Source organism: Thalassophryne amazonica, chromosome 15, assembly GCF_902500255.1.
Source record: "Thalassophryne amazonica chromosome 15, fThaAma1.1, whole genome shotgun sequence".
Classification (NCBI taxonomy): Eukaryota; Metazoa; Chordata; class Actinopteri; order Batrachoidiformes; family Batrachoididae; genus Thalassophryne; species Thalassophryne amazonica.
Genome location: NC_047117.1, coordinates 62172769 through 62191341, shown reverse-complemented (window position 1 = coordinate 62191341; position 18573 = coordinate 62172769). Strand labels below are relative to the sequence as shown.

General features: G+C 42.6%; 1 protein-coding gene across 3 annotated transcripts in view; it reads right to left on the bottom strand.

The window, feature by feature from the left end:
• The window catches only part of ntn1a (netrin 1a), a 148987-nt gene extending 133013 nt beyond the window's left edge, over positions 1-15974 (bottom strand). For 2 of the 3 annotated variants that reach the window (XM_034188210.1, XM_034188208.1), the window contains exons 1-2: positions 15833-15974; positions 14698-15748 (exon numbers count right to left, since the gene is read on the bottom strand). In XM_034188210.1, coding sequence (XP_034044101.1) covers positions 14698-15715 — 1018 coding nt within the window. In that variant the 5' untranslated portion in view covers positions 15716-15748; positions 15833-15974. Of the gene's footprint in view, positions 1-14697; positions 15752-15832 lie in introns of those variants that run through there. The other variant, XM_034188209.1, reaches the window with a different exon arrangement.
• Positions 15975-18573: the final 2599 nt, after the last annotated feature.

Below are 18573 nucleotides of genomic sequence, written 5' to 3'. Positions count from 1 at the left end.
CACAGCCAAAAGTTTGCTTTCTCTGCTTCCTCTGAAAGCTCCCTGGTAGCTTTGTGTAGATCCTTGCCCCTCAGTCCCAGTTCCTTCAGCATGTATGTTGTAGATCTGTCCACAAACCCCCTTGTGACAACTTCCAATGGAAAGAGTCTTGTCCTCCATCCACTCTCCCTGCATTCCGAGACCAGGTCAGAGTATTTTGCTCTCTTTCTTTCGTGCACTTCCTCCATTCCCTTTTCCCATGGTAGAATCAGCTCGAACAAAAGAGCAGTTTTTTGGATGTGTCCCACAGCACCATATCTGGTTGCAATGTGGTGCTGCAGAGCTCTCCTGGGAAATGGAGCTAAAGACCAAGGTCCCGCCCCAATCTCCAGTCCTTCCCTGGTCCGAGGAGAGTGGATGCTGATCTCCTATTCGTGTCTGCAGATTCCACTTCTCTAAGGAAATGCATCCACTGATGTCTCCCTGACTGAACCCCCTGGCTCATGTCTTGCCTTTTCTTCTCCACCCAACTGCCAGTTTCCAGAGCACTTGATGATGGCACCATCTGAACTGTCCCTGGGATAGTGAGGACTTGCACCCTTGCAGAATGTGACGTAGGGGGACACTGATGGTTCTACAGTGGTCTGAGGCCCGTTACGTGCCCAGCCACTGTGGAGGTTTCAGGTGCAGAGCAGGGTATTGTACATTGCCCGGATGAGGAAACTGAATTGGGGCTATGGCAGTTTCCACACGTCTGCCCAGCTCACCACTCGACTTGCAACCCCCTCCCATGTAGTCTAATGACCCTGCTGCCCCTGCACCACTGCCTTGACCCTGTGTTCTTCTTCTGCCATCCTTGTGAGTTCAGAAACAATGAGATTCTTCCCCTCCTTCTGACTGGGTCTGGACCACAGGATGAGCGGATCACCCAATCCCAAGGCAGCACGCCTTGTCTGGCCTCTGCCCACCACTTCCTGGTGCTCTAACCTACTCACTGCCTTCTGCACCTCCTCTTCTGCCCTCCATCACGAGCCTCGCCTTCTCCTGCTTGTACCCTAAGGTGATGGACTTTCGGGGAAGCTGGAGAGTGTTGTTCCCATACAGGCCTGCTGATGAAAAGCACCTTGTGAGCCAAAGCCATTTGCAGATGAACGAATTGGTCTTTGATTCCATCTTGCACACAGCCGATGAGGTGACTTCACACAACTTCAGAGGCCACATTACCCATGGGTACAAGGTGTTGACAGTACGACTTGAACTTTTAGCGAGGTCCGTGCGAAAAGCACAGAGGTCTGATATTCCCGTACAGCCCGAGCAAGCAAAGTTATTGTTAATCATTTGTTTATTATATGACTAATATATATGTAAACATGCAAACTTACAGTATCGCCCGAATATTTAAGCTGCTGTCAGTTTTGGGCTCGTAGTCAGACCTGTTCGCTTTCTTCACCTCCAAACTTGCTAACAGATGGTCCTGTCATTAGCTGGTCAGCTTTCAATCTGTTTGGTTGGTTTTTCTCATCATGTTTTCAGTTTTCTGCTTTGTAACAAAAGTGATACGTGATCCGGACCGATTGTCATGGTAACAGTCTGATATGGAAAATATCAGAGCGGAAATCAGCCAATCAGAGCGCGCGTAGCGTCGTACCATATAATATGAGGTCATATTTCACCTTTCTATAGTCACATCACCTTTGACCTTGGGTGACCCTGAAAGGTCACACCCTGAACTTGTGTTACAAAGCTCAGGGTGCTCTGAAACATCAGCTCCAGTTTGTCTTCTGTTTTGGGCTGGCTGCCTTATTTCTCCTAGATGCTTGAGTATTGGAGTCTTGTATGAAAGGGCCTTCAGCCTTACAGTCTTTTATGTTCTTGGTTCTTTGGCAGGGCAAGAATAAAACTCTGACATTCCCAAGCTTCCAGCTAAGTGAATTCCAACTGATGGCACAGAAACAGAAAGACAACAAAGGGTAAGAGATCATTTAACACCTTCACCTGCAAATCTTTGGCTCAGTCACTCGACATTCAGGTCGTACTTGGATCTCATCAACCAGATCGTTTGTCACCAGCTGCTGGAACTTTGCACCGTGACTCATTTGCTAATATTTTAAATGCAACAAACACATTTTGAGTTTATGTTCAAAGTGTAATCAGAGCACATGCTGTCATACTCCTCATCAAAGCAGAGGAGACGATGACGGTACTCAGATGATGATAAGTTTTATGACCCTGCTGGACGGTGTGCTCCTGGCTGAGTTCAAGCCCCAATGAGGGTGACGAGGATGCGAATGCCGGCCCGAGGCCAGCCCAGCAATGGAATATGGATAACCCAAAAACAAAGCTGTGGTTAAAATCCTGGCACAGAGACACCAGCTGAAAGGTGAAGACACACTGGGAGTGGGATCTGGGTTACATTATGTGTTTCAGCCAAAAGCAGCGAAATAAAAGAGCGGCCGCAGCAAAGTTGACTTTGCCCAAAGGACAGTGAACTCACCAGCAGACACATTTTCAGAGAGGAGGTTTGTCTTTTCTGACAACGAAACACATTCCATCACCCCGAGCTGTCGGATCTGAGCTCCGTTAGTGGCTCCAAAATGGATTGTAATGTAAATGATCTTTTTTCTGCTTCAGCCGAATGCTGCGCAGCGCACAGATTTAGTTTTAATTTTAATGAATGTTGTCAGCCAGTGGCAAGCGTAGTTTAATTTCTCTTTCAGCACGAAAACACCCCTTTTAATTAAAGCGTTTTGCATGCAGTTGGACTTTTTAATCTAAACTCATTTTCACTTGTCAAAGAAATGTCAGAATTTATTATCTGTGCAAAACAGGGACGCTGTTGAAACAGAATTGCTTCTTGAACGGTCCTCATGACGAGCAACAACTGGCTCCAAGATCCAAGCTACAAAAAAAAAGAGCTCCTGCCAAACGCTGACAGTAATAGCTTCAAGATCATCCACCCTTCAGAATGCTCAAATATCTACACTGTTTGTCACATACTGCTCACAATAAAGCCAAAATTGTTGAGGTTACACACATGATCTGACTCCAAGGATTGTGCGGTTGAAGTAGCTTTGTTATTAAATAATCCTGTATTACCAACATTTATAGTTTATTTGTCTGTTTGACTGCTAGCAGGATTACTCACAAACCTTTCAGCCAGCCTCACAGAAACCGGGCGATTTTTATTTTTATTTTCAGTGTTTTTGAAACAGTGACTTCTTTTTCTGTTTTGAGCATGTCAAAATCCAAATGCCTTTGTGAATCAATCGGATCATAATGTTTCATTTGTTTGTTAAAATGAATCAATGTCTGAACCATTTGATTCACTTAGTTTGTTGAGCATATTGAAACAGCGGATCATATTCTCAATCAACTGGTTCACTCACTGTTTCTGCTACTTTGACACAGCGAATGGCTTCGTGAAATAATTGGTTCATTTGGTTTAAAGTTTCAAAAGGTTTATAGAATCACAACATCAAAGGGTTAAACAAATTTTAAAATGGAAAATGAAGATAAGGTAAGTGACAAAGCAACAGCATATGTGTGTGTGTGTGTGTGTGTGTGTGTGTGTGTGTGTGTGTGTGTGTGTGTGTGTGTGTGCGTGCGTGCATGCGTACGTGCATGCGTGCGTGTGAGCGTCTGGCTGTCTTCCCCAGTGTTCAGTTACACGGTTTGATATACAGCACTGTCAGCCTTGCTTACAATAATTTCTGCCTCACTGGCCGTGTTTTTGTGTGTCTGAGACATTTAACAGGGCTCAGAATCTAAACCAGAAGCAGGAGCTGATCATCTGTTGCTGGAACTGACTTTCTTTTTTCTTTTTTAGGTCGTGGTTTATAAAAATGGTGGTAAACACTGATAAGAGCTCACAGAGATATTTTTAAGTGGAGGATGAACCCGCTCCTCACTATCTGACAAAAGCTCAGTGTGTGACTGTGCAGTTGTGTGTGTATGTGTGTGTTTGTGTCTGTGTGCGTGCACATCACGATGGAGACGTGCACAAGGAGTGAAAGTACTCCAAATAAAGATTAGAACTCCTCTGTGTTTCCAGCTGTTTAGTAGCTCCAGCATGAACAACATAACAAGCCGGAGCCAATGGGATGGAAAAACTGACATTATATGGGCCCTATCTTCTGCAATGCACAAAGCAATGCAAGTGTCATTGGTAAGTGTCACCAAATCCCATCCTCCAGTGCTTAAAAATGAAGCCTAGTTCCAGACAGTGGTGGGCACAGAACTGCTAATTATCAAAAATAATGCTTTCATTATTGGATTAGCTTTTCAGATAACTTTGAAAACCATCATCGGACCAATTATCTTCCGATAAGTTTTGGTCCGATAATTTTTAGGCCGCTAACACGTCTACTTTTGCAGACGTAGTTTTTTTGTTGTTGTAGATGCGCAGTTCTATTTTCTACAAAGAGAAGAACTGGTTCCAGAATAAACCGCTCTATCCTCTGCAGGCAAAGAAGAACTGGTCATAGAAAAGAAAAAAACTCATTTCTTTTGACCCCATACTAATACGCTGGCAACAGCACCCAAGTCATCCAGAGGCATAGAGTTTTAACTTATGGTTAGAATTTTAACCAAACTAATTTCGGACAAGTTATTTAAATTAATGTCACGTCTGAAGTTTTATAAAGTGAAAATATCAGATATATACTCAACAAAAATATAAACGCAACACTTTTGGTTTTGCTCCCATTTTGTATGAGATGAACTCAAAGATCTAAAACTTTTTCCACATACACAATATCACCATTTCCCTCAAATATTGTTCACAAACCAGTCTAAATCTGTGATAGTGAGCACTTCTCCTTTGCTGAGATAATCCATCCCACCTCACAGGTGTGCCATATCAGGATGCTGATTAGACATCATGATTAGTGCACAGGTGTGCCTTAGACTGCCCACAATAAAAGGCCACTCTGAAAGGTGCAGTTTTGTTTTATTTGGGGGGGGGGGGGGATACCAGTCAGTATCTGGTGTGACCACCATTTGCCTCATGCAGTGTAACACATCTCCTTCGCATCATCCGTGAAGAGAACACCTCTCCAACGTGCCAAACGCCAGCGAATGTGAGCATTTGCCCACTCAAGTCGGTTACGACGACGAACTGGAGTCAGGTCGAGACCCCGATGAGGACGACGAGCATGCAGATGAGCTTCCCTGAGACGGTTTCTGACAGTTTGTGCAAAAATTCTTTGGTTATGCAAACCGATTGTTCCAGCAGCTGTCCGAGTGGCTGGTCTCAGACGATCTTGGAGGTGAACATGCTGGATGTGGAGGTCCTGGGCTGGTGTGGTTACACGTGGTCTGCGGTTGTGAGGCTGGTTGGATGTACTGCCAAATTCTCTGAAACGACTTTGGAGACGGCTTATGGTACAGACATGAACATTCAATACACGAGCAACAGCTCTGGTTGACATTCCTGCTGTCAGCATGCCAATTGCACGCTCCCTCAAATCTTGCGACATCTGTGGAATTGTGCTGTGTGATAAAACTGCACCTTTCAGAGTGGCCTTTTATTGTGGGCAGTCTAAGGCACACCTGTGCACTAATCATGGTGTCTAATCAGCATCTTGGTATGGCACACCTGTGAGGTGGGATGGATTATCTCAGCAAAGGAGAAGTGCTCACTATCACAGATTTAGACTGGTTTGTGAACAATATTTGAGAGAAATGGTGATATTGTGTATGTGGAAAAAGTTTTAGATCTTTGAGTTCATCTCATACAAAATGGGAGCAAAACCAAAAGTGTTGCGTTTATATTTTTGTTGAGTATATGTTTTAGTTTTAATGTAATGCAATAATTTTTAAGGTTTCAGTGTGGACATGGTGTGTGCACAGTGCATTGTGGGTAAAAGTTCACGACAGGAGAAATGACTCTGATCAGGCTCCACATGGACAACAGCATTAAACTCTTTGTATATTGTGCCTAAAACTCTCGTGAATATATTATCTGGGTTTATAGATGCTGTTATTGTGTTTGTTTTATGTAAAAATGCCAGAAGAGCCCTGGTTGCTTTTCCAAAAGCAGAAATTGTGATTCAGGCCGTGTGATATAACCAGCGTCAAAATGCAAAGAACACTGCCATCTACTGGTGACCGGTTATATCACAGTGTTGTTGGCCACAGGATTTTAAAATTATCTGTAGGGTTCCAAAACCTGAGAGTCCCCACACATGGAGATAAAAAAAAAAATCACAGATCTGACAGGATTAGTTGTACAGTGTGTGGTGTCAGCCACACGGTAAAAACAACACACACAAACTGATTTCACATACGAACATTCCCAGGTCAGACACCTCACTTTCTGATTGGCTGCATGTCACATTTAGCTCCTCACATCCTTCTTAACACACCACACATGGCAGGAATATCTGATAAGATTATATTTAGCGTCATCACGATTGTTGAGGCGTCTTTAAGACTGTCGGAAGGGGAAGATCGGCCTAATTATCTTGCCATGTGAACCAGGCTTGATGTTATGACGCCTCACGGAGTGACTGATTGATCTGTTATCACTATAATTTATTTCTTTGTGCGACTGACATTGCTATTCAAGCATTCAAAAGGCGATTCCTATCGCCACACAATTCCAACACACGAGAAAGTTTTTTGACAGTTCTTGTTATTGAAAGAAACCTTGTCTCCCTAACCGGTAATGTCATCACGCGTGAGTTTAGGTGCTGTTTAGCGGGATCTTGAAAATTTCTTTCTTTTTTATACAAATGAAAAAAATGACATATTTCACAAAAGCACATTTATTTGTAAACACCAACACGTTACATTGATTCACTTGTGTTGGTTTTACATAAAATGAATGAATCAACCAATCAGTATGAGCGAAGGCTTAGTTACCCATAATCCCCATTGGGGATCTGTGTGTTAATGTTCAAATCTTCCGAATTAGTGCATTATTTTAAAATTAACAGATATGTGTTATATATCACTTTGTACATTTTAAGAGGTTACATTAATGTAGTTATTCTATCCGTAATAATTTTATTTTTAAAGCAAAACCATAATTCAAACCTGCTTTCCATTTCACGGGACCGCTGTATCTTGTCAGGGTAAATGACACTTTCCTACAGCAGGGGGCAGAGTGCACAAAGACAAGCACTGGTTTTATCAGAAGCTTTGGTGGTGTTTAAACTCAAAATCAGCTTCTTAGTAGCAGAGAGCATATGGGAGGCAAAACTTAAAATTATCGGTTATCTGTAGCTTCCGATAATTTTTTAGGCAGTTTATTGGTTTAGCATTAAAAAAAGATAACTTTTCAGTTAGCTGATTACCAGTTATTGAAGCTAACTTTTTGATTAGCTGTGCCCACCACTGGTGCCAGATCTTGCAGTTCCTTGGCTGTCTGCTTAAGGCTGAAAGCAAGCCACTCTCCAGAGAAACCCATGTTAAAAATCCTAATTTTAGAACAGAAATAAACATCAACTCATCGGTTGAAACTATGTTAAGCTATAAAGATATGAATAATTAGATGTGTGATTGCTTTGACTGACAGCCGTGTGCTGACAAACTCAGTCCAGGGACCTGCTATCTGCTGTGAATTCAATTTTGAGTAATTTCTGAGCATTCTATGACACATATGTAACCTAACACGACTTGCTGTGCAGCTAATTGTACTAACAGCCAATGCTTTGAATAGTTCGTGGAATAAAAAGAGAAAACCAGAAACTTTTGGTATTTTGCTAGGAACAAAATTGAAATTTTTGGATTACTGGGAATGTTCTTGCATTGTTGACATCATACCTAACCAGTTGTTTTCATTGTGTCTTGTACAACAACACTACCTCCAACCTTGGTGACATGAAATATGGGGTTCCACAGGGATCCATCTGAGGCCTCTTGCTTTTCTCCCTTTATATAGCTCCCCTTGGGCACATATTGTGGCATTGTGGGATTACCTTTCATTGCTATGCTGATGACACTCAGCTGTACATGCCAATTACCTGCTGGTAAATTCATACACATAAAATCCTTAGAGAATTGCCTTGCATCAGTGAAAAGCTGAATGTCCAGCAATTTCTTAATTTTAAACTCAGACAAGACCGAAATGATGGTTCTTGGTCCAGCGAGACATCTGCATCAGTTTGACCAGCAAATGCTTAACCTAGGTTCGTGTGTCATACATCACACTGACAAAGTGAGGAACCTTGGGGTGATTTTTGATCCCACATTGTCCTTTGACCTCCACATTAGAGATATTACAAGTACTGCTTTCTTCCACCTGTGAAATATAGCAAATATTTGTCCTGTTCCTGTCTGTGGCTGATGCTGAGACTCTGATCCACACATTTGTTTCTTCTAGATTGGACTACTGCAATGTTCTATTTTCTGATTTACCACAGCCCAGCATTAGGGGTCTCCAACTGGTTAAAAATGCTGCTGTCAGACTCTTGACAGGAAGCAGAAAGTTTGACCACATTACACTGATTTGGCTTCACTGGCTTCCTGTCTCTGTGAAGTCAGATTTTAAGGTTCTGCTATTAACCTATAAAATTATTCACGGACTAGCACCTCTTTACTTAGCTGACCTACTTAAACCCTATGTACCAGCTCAGGCTCTGCGATCTCAGGGCCTAGGACTACTTTGTGTCCCTAGGGTGAATAAAAAGTCTGCGGGTCACAGAGCTTTCTCTTATCATGCACCTGCTTTGTGGAATGATCTATCTGCATCAATAAAACAGTCAGATTCTGTGGAGACATTCTAGTTGAGACTTAAGACATATTTATTCTCCCTTTTGTATGGCTAGCATACTGGCATAGTATGGTACTATGCTTCCTATCCTTTAAAATTAATTTTATTAGTAACAGAACAGATCTCGGCCTCAACATTATCTAAGTTCTGGGTCTGTTAGTGAAGCTTAAGGCTGTAGCGGCTGGCGATCACCTTAGTATTTTCTCTGCTTTCCTATTGATTTAGTGCTGATGAACTATACCTTGGGTGAGATTTTTCTGGCCGACTGATTCTGTTTTTCTCGCTGTCCGAGGTGCAGAGGGTGCCGCATGGGATTCGAGGCTATGGACCATAGGATGCTGGACTGACCGTGAGATGCCTTGCCTAAAGCTGATGCAGCAGATGTTGTTTTGATTTCATGTTTTCTGTTTCTTCAGCTTTGTGAAACTTTGTCACCCCTCTGAGTCTGGTGTGCTTGAGGTTTCTTCCTCAAATCATCAGAGGGAGTTTTTCCTTACCACTGTCACCTGTGTGCTAGCTCTTGGGGTTGGTAAGGCTAGACCTTACTTGTGTGAAGCGCCTTGAGGCAACTTTATGATTTGGCGCTATATAAATGAAATAAATTGAATTGAATTGAAATTTAGGTTAACCTCCAGTCTTTCACTTATATTGGTTGTTGTTGGCGGGTCAAAGCGCCGCCTCCTGTGTTTCACGCTGAGATATGCACCCAAACGTCGAGGGAATTCTTTAAAAACATTGAGTTTATTGGTTTTCAAGACAGTGGATGCCTGAATGGAGTGCTATGTTGAGGAACTTCTTTAAAAATCAATTTCTTCAGTAATTTCCACAATAAGGAATTAAAGTATTTCCCAGATGTCATATTCCAAAACAAGAACATCTTATCGTTGGGCTGTGATGATGAATCAGACCGAAATGAAAGAACAGGTCAGATTAAAACTTTATATTTACTCAGTGTGTGAATGATTTTAATATTTTAAACAGTCGGAACTGTATGAATGGTCACGTGAGGACTGTAGCTTTAGCTTTAGCTGCTATTTAGCGCTCGGCCCATTATGTTGGTCTCTGTGGTGGACAGCAACACAGCGCCGTGTCTTTTGAATATACATAAACACACTGCTTCATTTTAAATACACAATAAGTTTATTTCAGATGATCAGTGCTGATGTTTTTTCTCTTAAAATGCTTTATTTTACTCAGTGTTACGCTTCTGCTCTGTGCTACTGAACGCTATATTGTCGTCTTCTCTGTTTTTCATGGGAGGGTTACAGCACCACATACAGGTCTAGCATATACAGCATTTTCAGTGTCCCACAGCTGACATGGAACATTATTAACTGGTTTGGGGATGATATTTTTTGTTCTAAATGGTTCAGGGATGTCAAGTTTGGATTGGAGCCCAAAACCGGAATCGTTAACATACCGTTTCTGTTGGAACAAACCACACCAGTCTTGCCCACGTTCTCCCTCTTTACCTATTTAAGGGTTGGCTGGGATGTAGGCAGAGTCAGGTACGCCCATGATGACATTTGGTACCATCTCACTTGTGCTTCATAGAGAGTTTATCCAGTGTACATACAGTCTGCCTTTTCCACTCAGTGCTGTCATCCTTTTCATGCCCAGATCTATAGTCTAGCACAGTGAGTTTATGGCATTTTCAGAGCACAGCACTCAGATGTGCCTTACCTCAGCAGGTGCACTGTGCATGTATGCTCTGTGTATAGTGAGTAGCACATAACATCTACCTCCCCATCACTGTGGATATCATCTATGTTTATTCTGACCAGGCAGGGTGAGGTGTTGACCCTGAATGATGGCATCAATTCATTGTCTATACCCACTTATTCCAATTAAGGTTCATTGGGGCGTGGGGGGAGGTGGCTGTACACCTTGTACAGACTGCCAGTCTGTCACAGAACCAACACACATTCACACCTATGATCAATTTAAAGTCTACAAGACACCTAACCTGCATATCTTTAGAAGTGGGAGGAAACCAGAGCACCAGGAGGGGACCCACACGAACACATGGAAAGGGCCAGGTGAGGATCAAACCCAGGACCTTCATGCTGTGAGCCAGCAGTGCTAACCACTAAGACCCCATGCTGCCCAAACAGAGGATCAACAGGTTTTAAAACAAACTGGGATCTGACTTCTCAAAGCAAACACAGAACAGACATAAATCACAGTTAAGTCCAAGAGGTGACATAAAAAACACAGCTGAGAAGACATCAGATCTGTGTCCTACGTGGGCAAAGAGAAGGCAGATTTAGATCACTTCAGCTGGTAATGTGAACTTTTATATAGTGAGGTAAGAGAGTCTGTTAAAACCATCAGTATCACACTGAACCGTGCTGGATCTGCACATGCTGCATTTGTAAATCTGAATAAAAGAGAGGAAGGAAAACACGTCCAACCAGCATTTAAAGAAAAACCTGATGATTAAAACCCTCCGATAGCCCAGAGGCCATGCTGTCCCTTTACCTTGCCTTTTCTGCTCGTGCTTTCTCTTACAGCTCCCTTTTTTTTCTTTTTGTCATCCTTGCCTGAGCTCCTCCTCTTTGCCTGCTCCTCTCACGGCGCGCTATCAACCTCCTCATTCTGCACGCCTTAGAGCTAACGTTCTTGAAAACCAAATACATCCAATTGTATGCGCAAACCTTTTCCCTAAAAAAGAAAAGATCTATTTAATCAGTTCATGCGCTTTGTTGCTTTTTGAGTTAAGCGTGCTTTATATGTAGGAGTTTATCATTTAAAATGTATAAAGGTTAATCAACAGATGTGTCTGATGTGTGTCCTGTGTGGCAACACTGAAAATGCAACACTAAAAATGTGCCAATATATTAATTTTGGCTGAGAATTCTTGAGAACTTGTCTTTTTTTGTCTGGTAGATTTCACAGTGTGCACAACTTATTGTTTGGCTCACATTCGGTTCTTGGCCAAACTTTAAAAATTGGATGAATAAATGGTCAGCCAAGGGATCACATTAAATCCCAGTTTGCATCATCTTAATTCTCCTGATGGTCTCATTGCTTTCTAAGCTTTTCCTGCACTGTGGAGAGTCAATATCCCAAATGGATCAAGGTGCACATGCAGGAGGACACGTGTCCTTGGGGGCATGAAGTAATCAGCAAAGTGCACTTTAAGAGGAAATACTGAGATTTGTGTGCCGTTTTCCTCCACATACGAGATGACTGCACACAGAAATGCTCCAGAGTTTGTGGAATCCAGTCAATCCAACAGGGTCGGTCATTATGTTGGAATGCAGCAACTAACTTTCAAGCATCTGTGCGATTACTGTATGTTTGTCCACATGTACACCAATAGCATGCCTTCTCCCAGACACCTCCTTCTCAAGATGTGGTGCTTCGTACACTGAAAAACCAATAAAGTCTGTGAACAACAAACACTTGTGTTTATTTGTGAAAGAGTTCACAAATAAACAGCTTTTTCTTTTAACCAGAATCATACATCAGATGATTTTGTGGCTGTGCAATAAAATCATTGTAGTTAATATATTTAACAATATGTGACATATGTCACAGAAGACTAAAACAAGCCATTTAGGCCTGCATTCTGATAACAGCAGAGAATTTTGTACATGTAGTCATACAATTGTTGGACTTTTGGGGATGCTTAATACGAAATCTCAACCATATTTTACTGTAAAATGTTAATTTAAAACATTTTTACACAATACGGCCCCTTTAAAAACTCTGTTTCTTTAGAAATATGATTTTGAAAGTTTATTTTGGCATTTGCATGTTGATACACCAAAGTTGAAATTTCCAAATATCAATTAAAAAATAAATGATATTATTTCATATATTTTATTAAAAGTAGTATAAAGTAACAGATTTTTTGCATATTAATTTTAAAAAAGTAGCTCAAAATTCCAAATGTCAAATAAAAAATAATCTAATGCAAGAAAAATATGTTATGCATTAAATAAAATAACAAACCTGTTGAGACTAATTAAATTCCTGAATACTTTGTAGGATTACAGCCCATTCTCATAAGCTTTAAACAATATGATTTGTGTATAGGTTTCACAAAATATTATTAGGTCAGTTAAAATCAAAATGATTAAGTGATTAAGTCCATGTAAATAAATGAACTAAAGAATTTCAACAACTCAACAATAATATGTATTTTTAGTAAATTAAAACAAAAAGTTAATAGAAAATGCACAACCTCATTTACTTTTTTGAGTAAAATACATGATTCCACAAAGACAACCAACAGGATGATCATCTAAATAATCAACAGCATGATGTTTTTGTAAAAACATATGATAAATTATTGATTACTGATTTTTTCAATTGATTATTTTATAGAAACTTATACAGTCTGTAGATCACTTGTATGTTAATTTTAAAGCACTGCAGAAAGAAACAATATGAAAGGACGTTTAACTAGCTACATTAAGACAAAAGTTGGACACTGTTGTGATGATGCTAATTTAAAGAGGTTTTTTGTTGTTGATTTTTTAATCTGAGGTTCAATCAGTTTGATTATCAGTGTTTCAACATTGCCGCCACAGTGAATTGTTGTGCAGTTGGTTCAGATTTATATAGTACATGATTTGCACAAAGCTGTTGATTTAAGCGAACCTTGAGTCTGGGAATGTGTCTGAGCTTTAGACAAATCCAGCAAACAAAAAGCTTTTAAACAGCTGCTGACATGTGCTGCTCGGTGTCAAACAGCACGCAGACAGAGAATGGAAATGATCACAAGCTTTCTGTTGGTTTTTAACTTTCAGCCTCAATCATCAACATCTCTCTGCTCCTGCTGATCCTCTTCTTCTGACACCTCGTCAGCAGCAGCAGCATCAACATCCAACTGTGTCAACTCTCATTTAAAACTAAATAAATAATAAAACAATCCTCCTCCAAAATAAAGAGAATGACTTCAAACCAAAATGTCAATTCAGGCTGATGTGTGACCAAAAAGGAGTTTCCTGAACAATCAAACAAGAAAAATAAACAACACCAAAAATGAACATATTTTGAAGCTTTTGTGGGGAAAAAAAACTGCCATAATTTTGTGAAATCCTACAGAACAAAATCCACAAAAGTATTTTTTTAATACAAAATAATCTTCAAAATTCAGATTACATTCTCTTATCTCAAACTAAATTCATATTTATAAAAAAGACTGATGCTTAAACTGTAATCATCATAAATCTGGGCCATGTAATAACACTAAATTACTAAAACGTTTTCACACAAATTGTGACAGATTATTTTAGATTATTTTATAAAAAAAGCATAACTGCAATGATAAGCTGTGGTTTATTTGTAATCTTAACGGAATAATGCCCCACATGCAATTATGAAAACACCCACTATTATAGCTATTTTATTTATTTTAGTAGGTAGATAAAATGAAATCACGTGATATCACTGTTGAAAAAATTAAAATGCGTTAAGTGCCTTGATGACTTTATAAGGCTGTAATAAATAGCTAAATGTATGAAATAATATTCTTAATTACATAAGCACAAGTTGACAAATTTCATTGTGTGGAAAATGTCAGTGTGGTAATAAAATCGTGCCTGTGGTTTGAGGGTTGTTGCAGAATTCCTCGAATAAATTTCAAAAAGCATTATTTTTCTATCAATGCAGCAGTAAATGTTCTTGTGTGCAATTACAGGTGCATTTGAAGTGCTTCTGAAATTCACCTCATGTGTGACATAAAAGAAATTGAATGTTTGTGGATATATGCAAATAAATAGATAAATAAATTTATTTTAAAAAATCTGGTTTGCTGTTCGTGTTGAAAGTTTGCGCACATTTTCTCTGACATTAAATATTGTTATTATTAATAATAATGGTAATGCATGTAGAAAATGTGTCTACGTCACGAACACGGGCGCTTTTCGTGACGATATTACGAACCCATATATTAATAGACTTTTCCTAATGCCATCATGAGACTGGGTTGGTCCGATTATGACATATACGTGCACGTCTACGCGTCAGAGCGCGCGTGGATCACTTACCCACGCATTCGTTGGCCTCGCGCGCCGTGGCTCTCTGCCACGGTCGGTCGTAGTGGAACGGTTTGCACCTGTCGCACTCCGGTCCGGCGGTGCTGTGTTTGCACTCGCACACCAGATTGCCGTCCCGGTCCTTCACGCACCGGGACGCGTGCCCGTTGCACTTGCATCTCCCTCCGACCTGCAGGTCCGACACGGCGTAGAAGTAGGAGTCCCGGGCCAGCTCCGAGTCGTCCTCGTTCTCGTCGCCGAAAGTGTGCAGGCGGCTAAAGACCACTCTGATGTCGGTGGCCGTCACCCAGTCCTGCAGCACCGGGGAGCTGTCGAAGTCGTGCGCGGACGGTCGGCCGTCCAGCGTGCTGAAGGCGATCAGGCCGCCGATCAGCGGGTACATGTCGGTGTGAGAGTCCGTGCACACGGCCTCCTGCTCGTTCTGCTTGGTGATAGCGGCCCTGTTGGGTTTGTTGTACATCCTCCGGCACTGGGTGGAGTAGAACTGGAACGGCACCCAGGTCTTGCCGTAGTCCATGGACTTGTAGATGACCATGGACTCGGGCCGGGGCGAGCAGAACTGCAGGCTCACGTAAGTGACCTCAAACTTCTTGCCGAGAGACAGCGTCAGGGAGACGTTCTGCGGGTACTGCAGGAAGTTCTCCGACTGCCAGCACGTCAGGTTGTGCGGGTTGTTGAGGTCGGTCAGGTAGGCCGCGGGCCGGGAACTCTTTGGGTCGGACGCGTCGCAGGTGTGACACCTCCGGCTCCTCTCCTCTCCTTTCTCCGCCGCCGTCACCACGCAGTAGCGGCCCGCCGGCTTCCCGCACGTGCTGGACACCCGCACCTCCTTCCCGAAGGCGGAGTTGACGAAATCGGGGATGCAGCGGCGCGGGTTTCCGTGCTCGTCGTAGCACGGGTCCGGGGGAGAGCTCTGCGCCGCGAACATCCCGTAGATGCCGAGCGCGCACCGGCTCGACAGGGACGCGACGAGCACCAGCGTGAGCACGACGTCCGCGGACCTCCTCATGGCGAGCACGACTGTCCAGGAGCGCGTCCGCTGCTGGACAGAGACAAGACACACAAGGTTTCAGTGAAAACCACAACACTTATCACCTTCAAAACATCTCCAGCAAACTCACAGTACCTGTGAAAGATTGTTTGTTTGTTTGTTTGTTTGTTTTTTTAAGGCGATGTGCTGTTACTTTTCTCTGACCACAGCCCTGATTTTGTTTGTTTGATCAAATGTCCTGCAGGCGTGAAAACACAACAGCGGCTGCATTTAAGACTCGCTCGGTCACGTCCCGGTGCCACCGCTCTCTCTCTCTCTCTCTCTCTCTCTCTCTCTCTCTCTCTCTGTAGGAAGGGTCTTGGTGCGCGGATCAGCTTTTTTTTGGGGGGGGGGGGGTGCACATCCACTTTGACGCATCCGTAATGACATGTCTGACGCACACAGAGGCGCAAATTGCAGCAGCGGGAGAAGACAAAGCGCGCATCACTGCTTCGGCACTTGTCTCACCTTGATCATAAAAAGAGTTTTATTTGCACTTTGCGCAGGAAACGCGCGTGCTGCAGCTCCCGCTGAGCTGAGAGACGAATTCAAAAAGTCAAACTTGAAGCCGAATATTAGGGAAAGGAGCAATTAAAGGAAGCGAGATAAGGAAAGAAGTGGAAGTTGGCAAGTTGGAGGTGAGGAGCAAGGCAGATCGGAAGGAAATATCGTAAACATTGTTTAACTCGAAGTCAAGTTGATGAATAACAGTTAGGGCGCTGAGAGAGCGCACCCCACCGCCAAAATATCCAATCCACTTGACACTTGCATCAACCATCAAGACTTGTTTCCTAAAAAATGTATCTATGCTCATAAAATTTCATAAAACCTCTGGACCCTGGATCCAAAATGTGTTCTGGATTAAATTCAAAATAAAATCCCTCATTTTTCTGGGACATTATCCATCTGCTCTCCAAATTTCATCAACATTCTCTCACAACTTTTGAGGTCATTGTTGCTATGTGCCAAATGTTCTTCTCGATTTCAATTTCAACATACATTCCAGATCGCCTCCAAAACTGAGTCATGTATTTTCCAGAACATCCTCTATCTGCTTGCCAAATTTGATTTAAATCCTTTCATTACTTTTTGAGTTATCCTGCTAACAGGCAAACAAACAGGTGAAAACATGACCTCATATGCAGTGGTAATGATTGGATTAACATTTACATTATTCCATTTGCACTTGAGCACGGATGACTTGAAGCTGACAGCAGAACTCTAAAAAGCCAAACATGAAACTGAAGCTAAAGGAGGAAAAATTAAAGGAAGCACAAAGCAAGGAATCATTTTAAATGGGACCATATGCACTTGAGCATTGATGAGGTGAACCTGGGAACCAAAATCTAAAAAGTCAAACATGAAAGCAAAGCTGAAGCTGCAACAAGTTTAGGAAAAGGAGTATGGAGACTGGAAGAGCTGGAAATGTTCCCTCATTCATTTTCAGAACCTGCTTATTCCTTCCTGTTACAGACCTTTGGTGCCATTCCGTGTGCCTGATTTTTGCCTGCCATTTTAAATTGAACTTTATTACGGACCTTTGGTCTGTTTTTGGGTAGTCCATTTGAGAGACTGTACCCGCTGGACTGATCACCCGTTTGCCGGACCTAATGCCTATTTTTGACCAAAACTTTTAGTCTTCTGTTCAAGACTGTTATATTTTTGCCTCCTAAACAATAAATATGATTTTACCTTCCATCATTCTGGTTCTCTGTGTTGGGATCTTTTTGCCAAACCATTATATTACAATATGTGTTGTGAGGGCCGCCAGAAGAGGAGGTACTGCTGGCCCACCACCAGAGGGCGCCCTGCCTGAAGTGCGGGCTTCAGGCACTAGAGGGCGCCACCGCCATGGATACAGCCGGGCGTGACAGCTGTCACTCATCTCATGACAGCTGTCACCCATCTACACTTCATCATTCCACTCCATAAAGACCGGACGTCATCTCCACCTCGTTGCCGAGATATCATCTACCTGTGAAGGTAATATCCTCAGCCAGAATCTAACTGTGTCTTAGTCTGAATTCATTTTGCAGCTGCTTTCCTGTGGAGTGCCTTATCAGTGAGGTTGGCGTAATCAGCGACGGCTTCGCTTCACACCCCAACCAGATAAGTGTTTAAGACAGGAGCTGCACGAGTGTGTGTGAGAGGTGGAGGTGGAATCTCCACCATTGTTGTTACTGGGTGTGCACGCACCCACATCTTATTGTTTTTGCTCCTCGCCAGCAGTACCAGATCCGACATTCGGAGACGGTGGCCACCTGGGGACTCGGGACTTGGCGGCTCCAGTATTCTCCAGGTTCGGTGGCGGAGGAAATCGTGTGGTTCCGGTTCTTCTCAGGACAGACGTCTTCTATCCTCGAGCCTGCCCACACGTCACCTTTGTGGACTGACTGTTTTCACAAATTCTGTAATCCGCTGTGTTTTGGTTGTGCTCTTTCACAACAGTAAAGTGTTCATATTCGACTCTTTCATTGTCTGTTCATTTACGCCCCCTGTTGTGGGTCCGTGTCACTACACTTTCCCAACAATATGGCCATGACGGACTCCACGGGGGAACTCGGTATTAGGAGGGGGTGTGTATGAGCGGGCTCAGAAAGTCCATGCCCATGAGCAGCTGTTAGCTGAGCTAACAAACATGCTTCATCCACTACAGTCTTCTGAGGAAACAGTAATCAAATGTTTAGAGCTTCTGACTGGCCAGCAGTCATTTCCTGAATGAGCAAGTTTGGCTCCTAAGCTATTGATGACTCCCTACGGAGCAACAGCCGTCATCTAAAGCCTCCCTTTCCACCGATCGAGTGCTCCAACGGAGCTCCGGAAATCTGCCGGTCCTT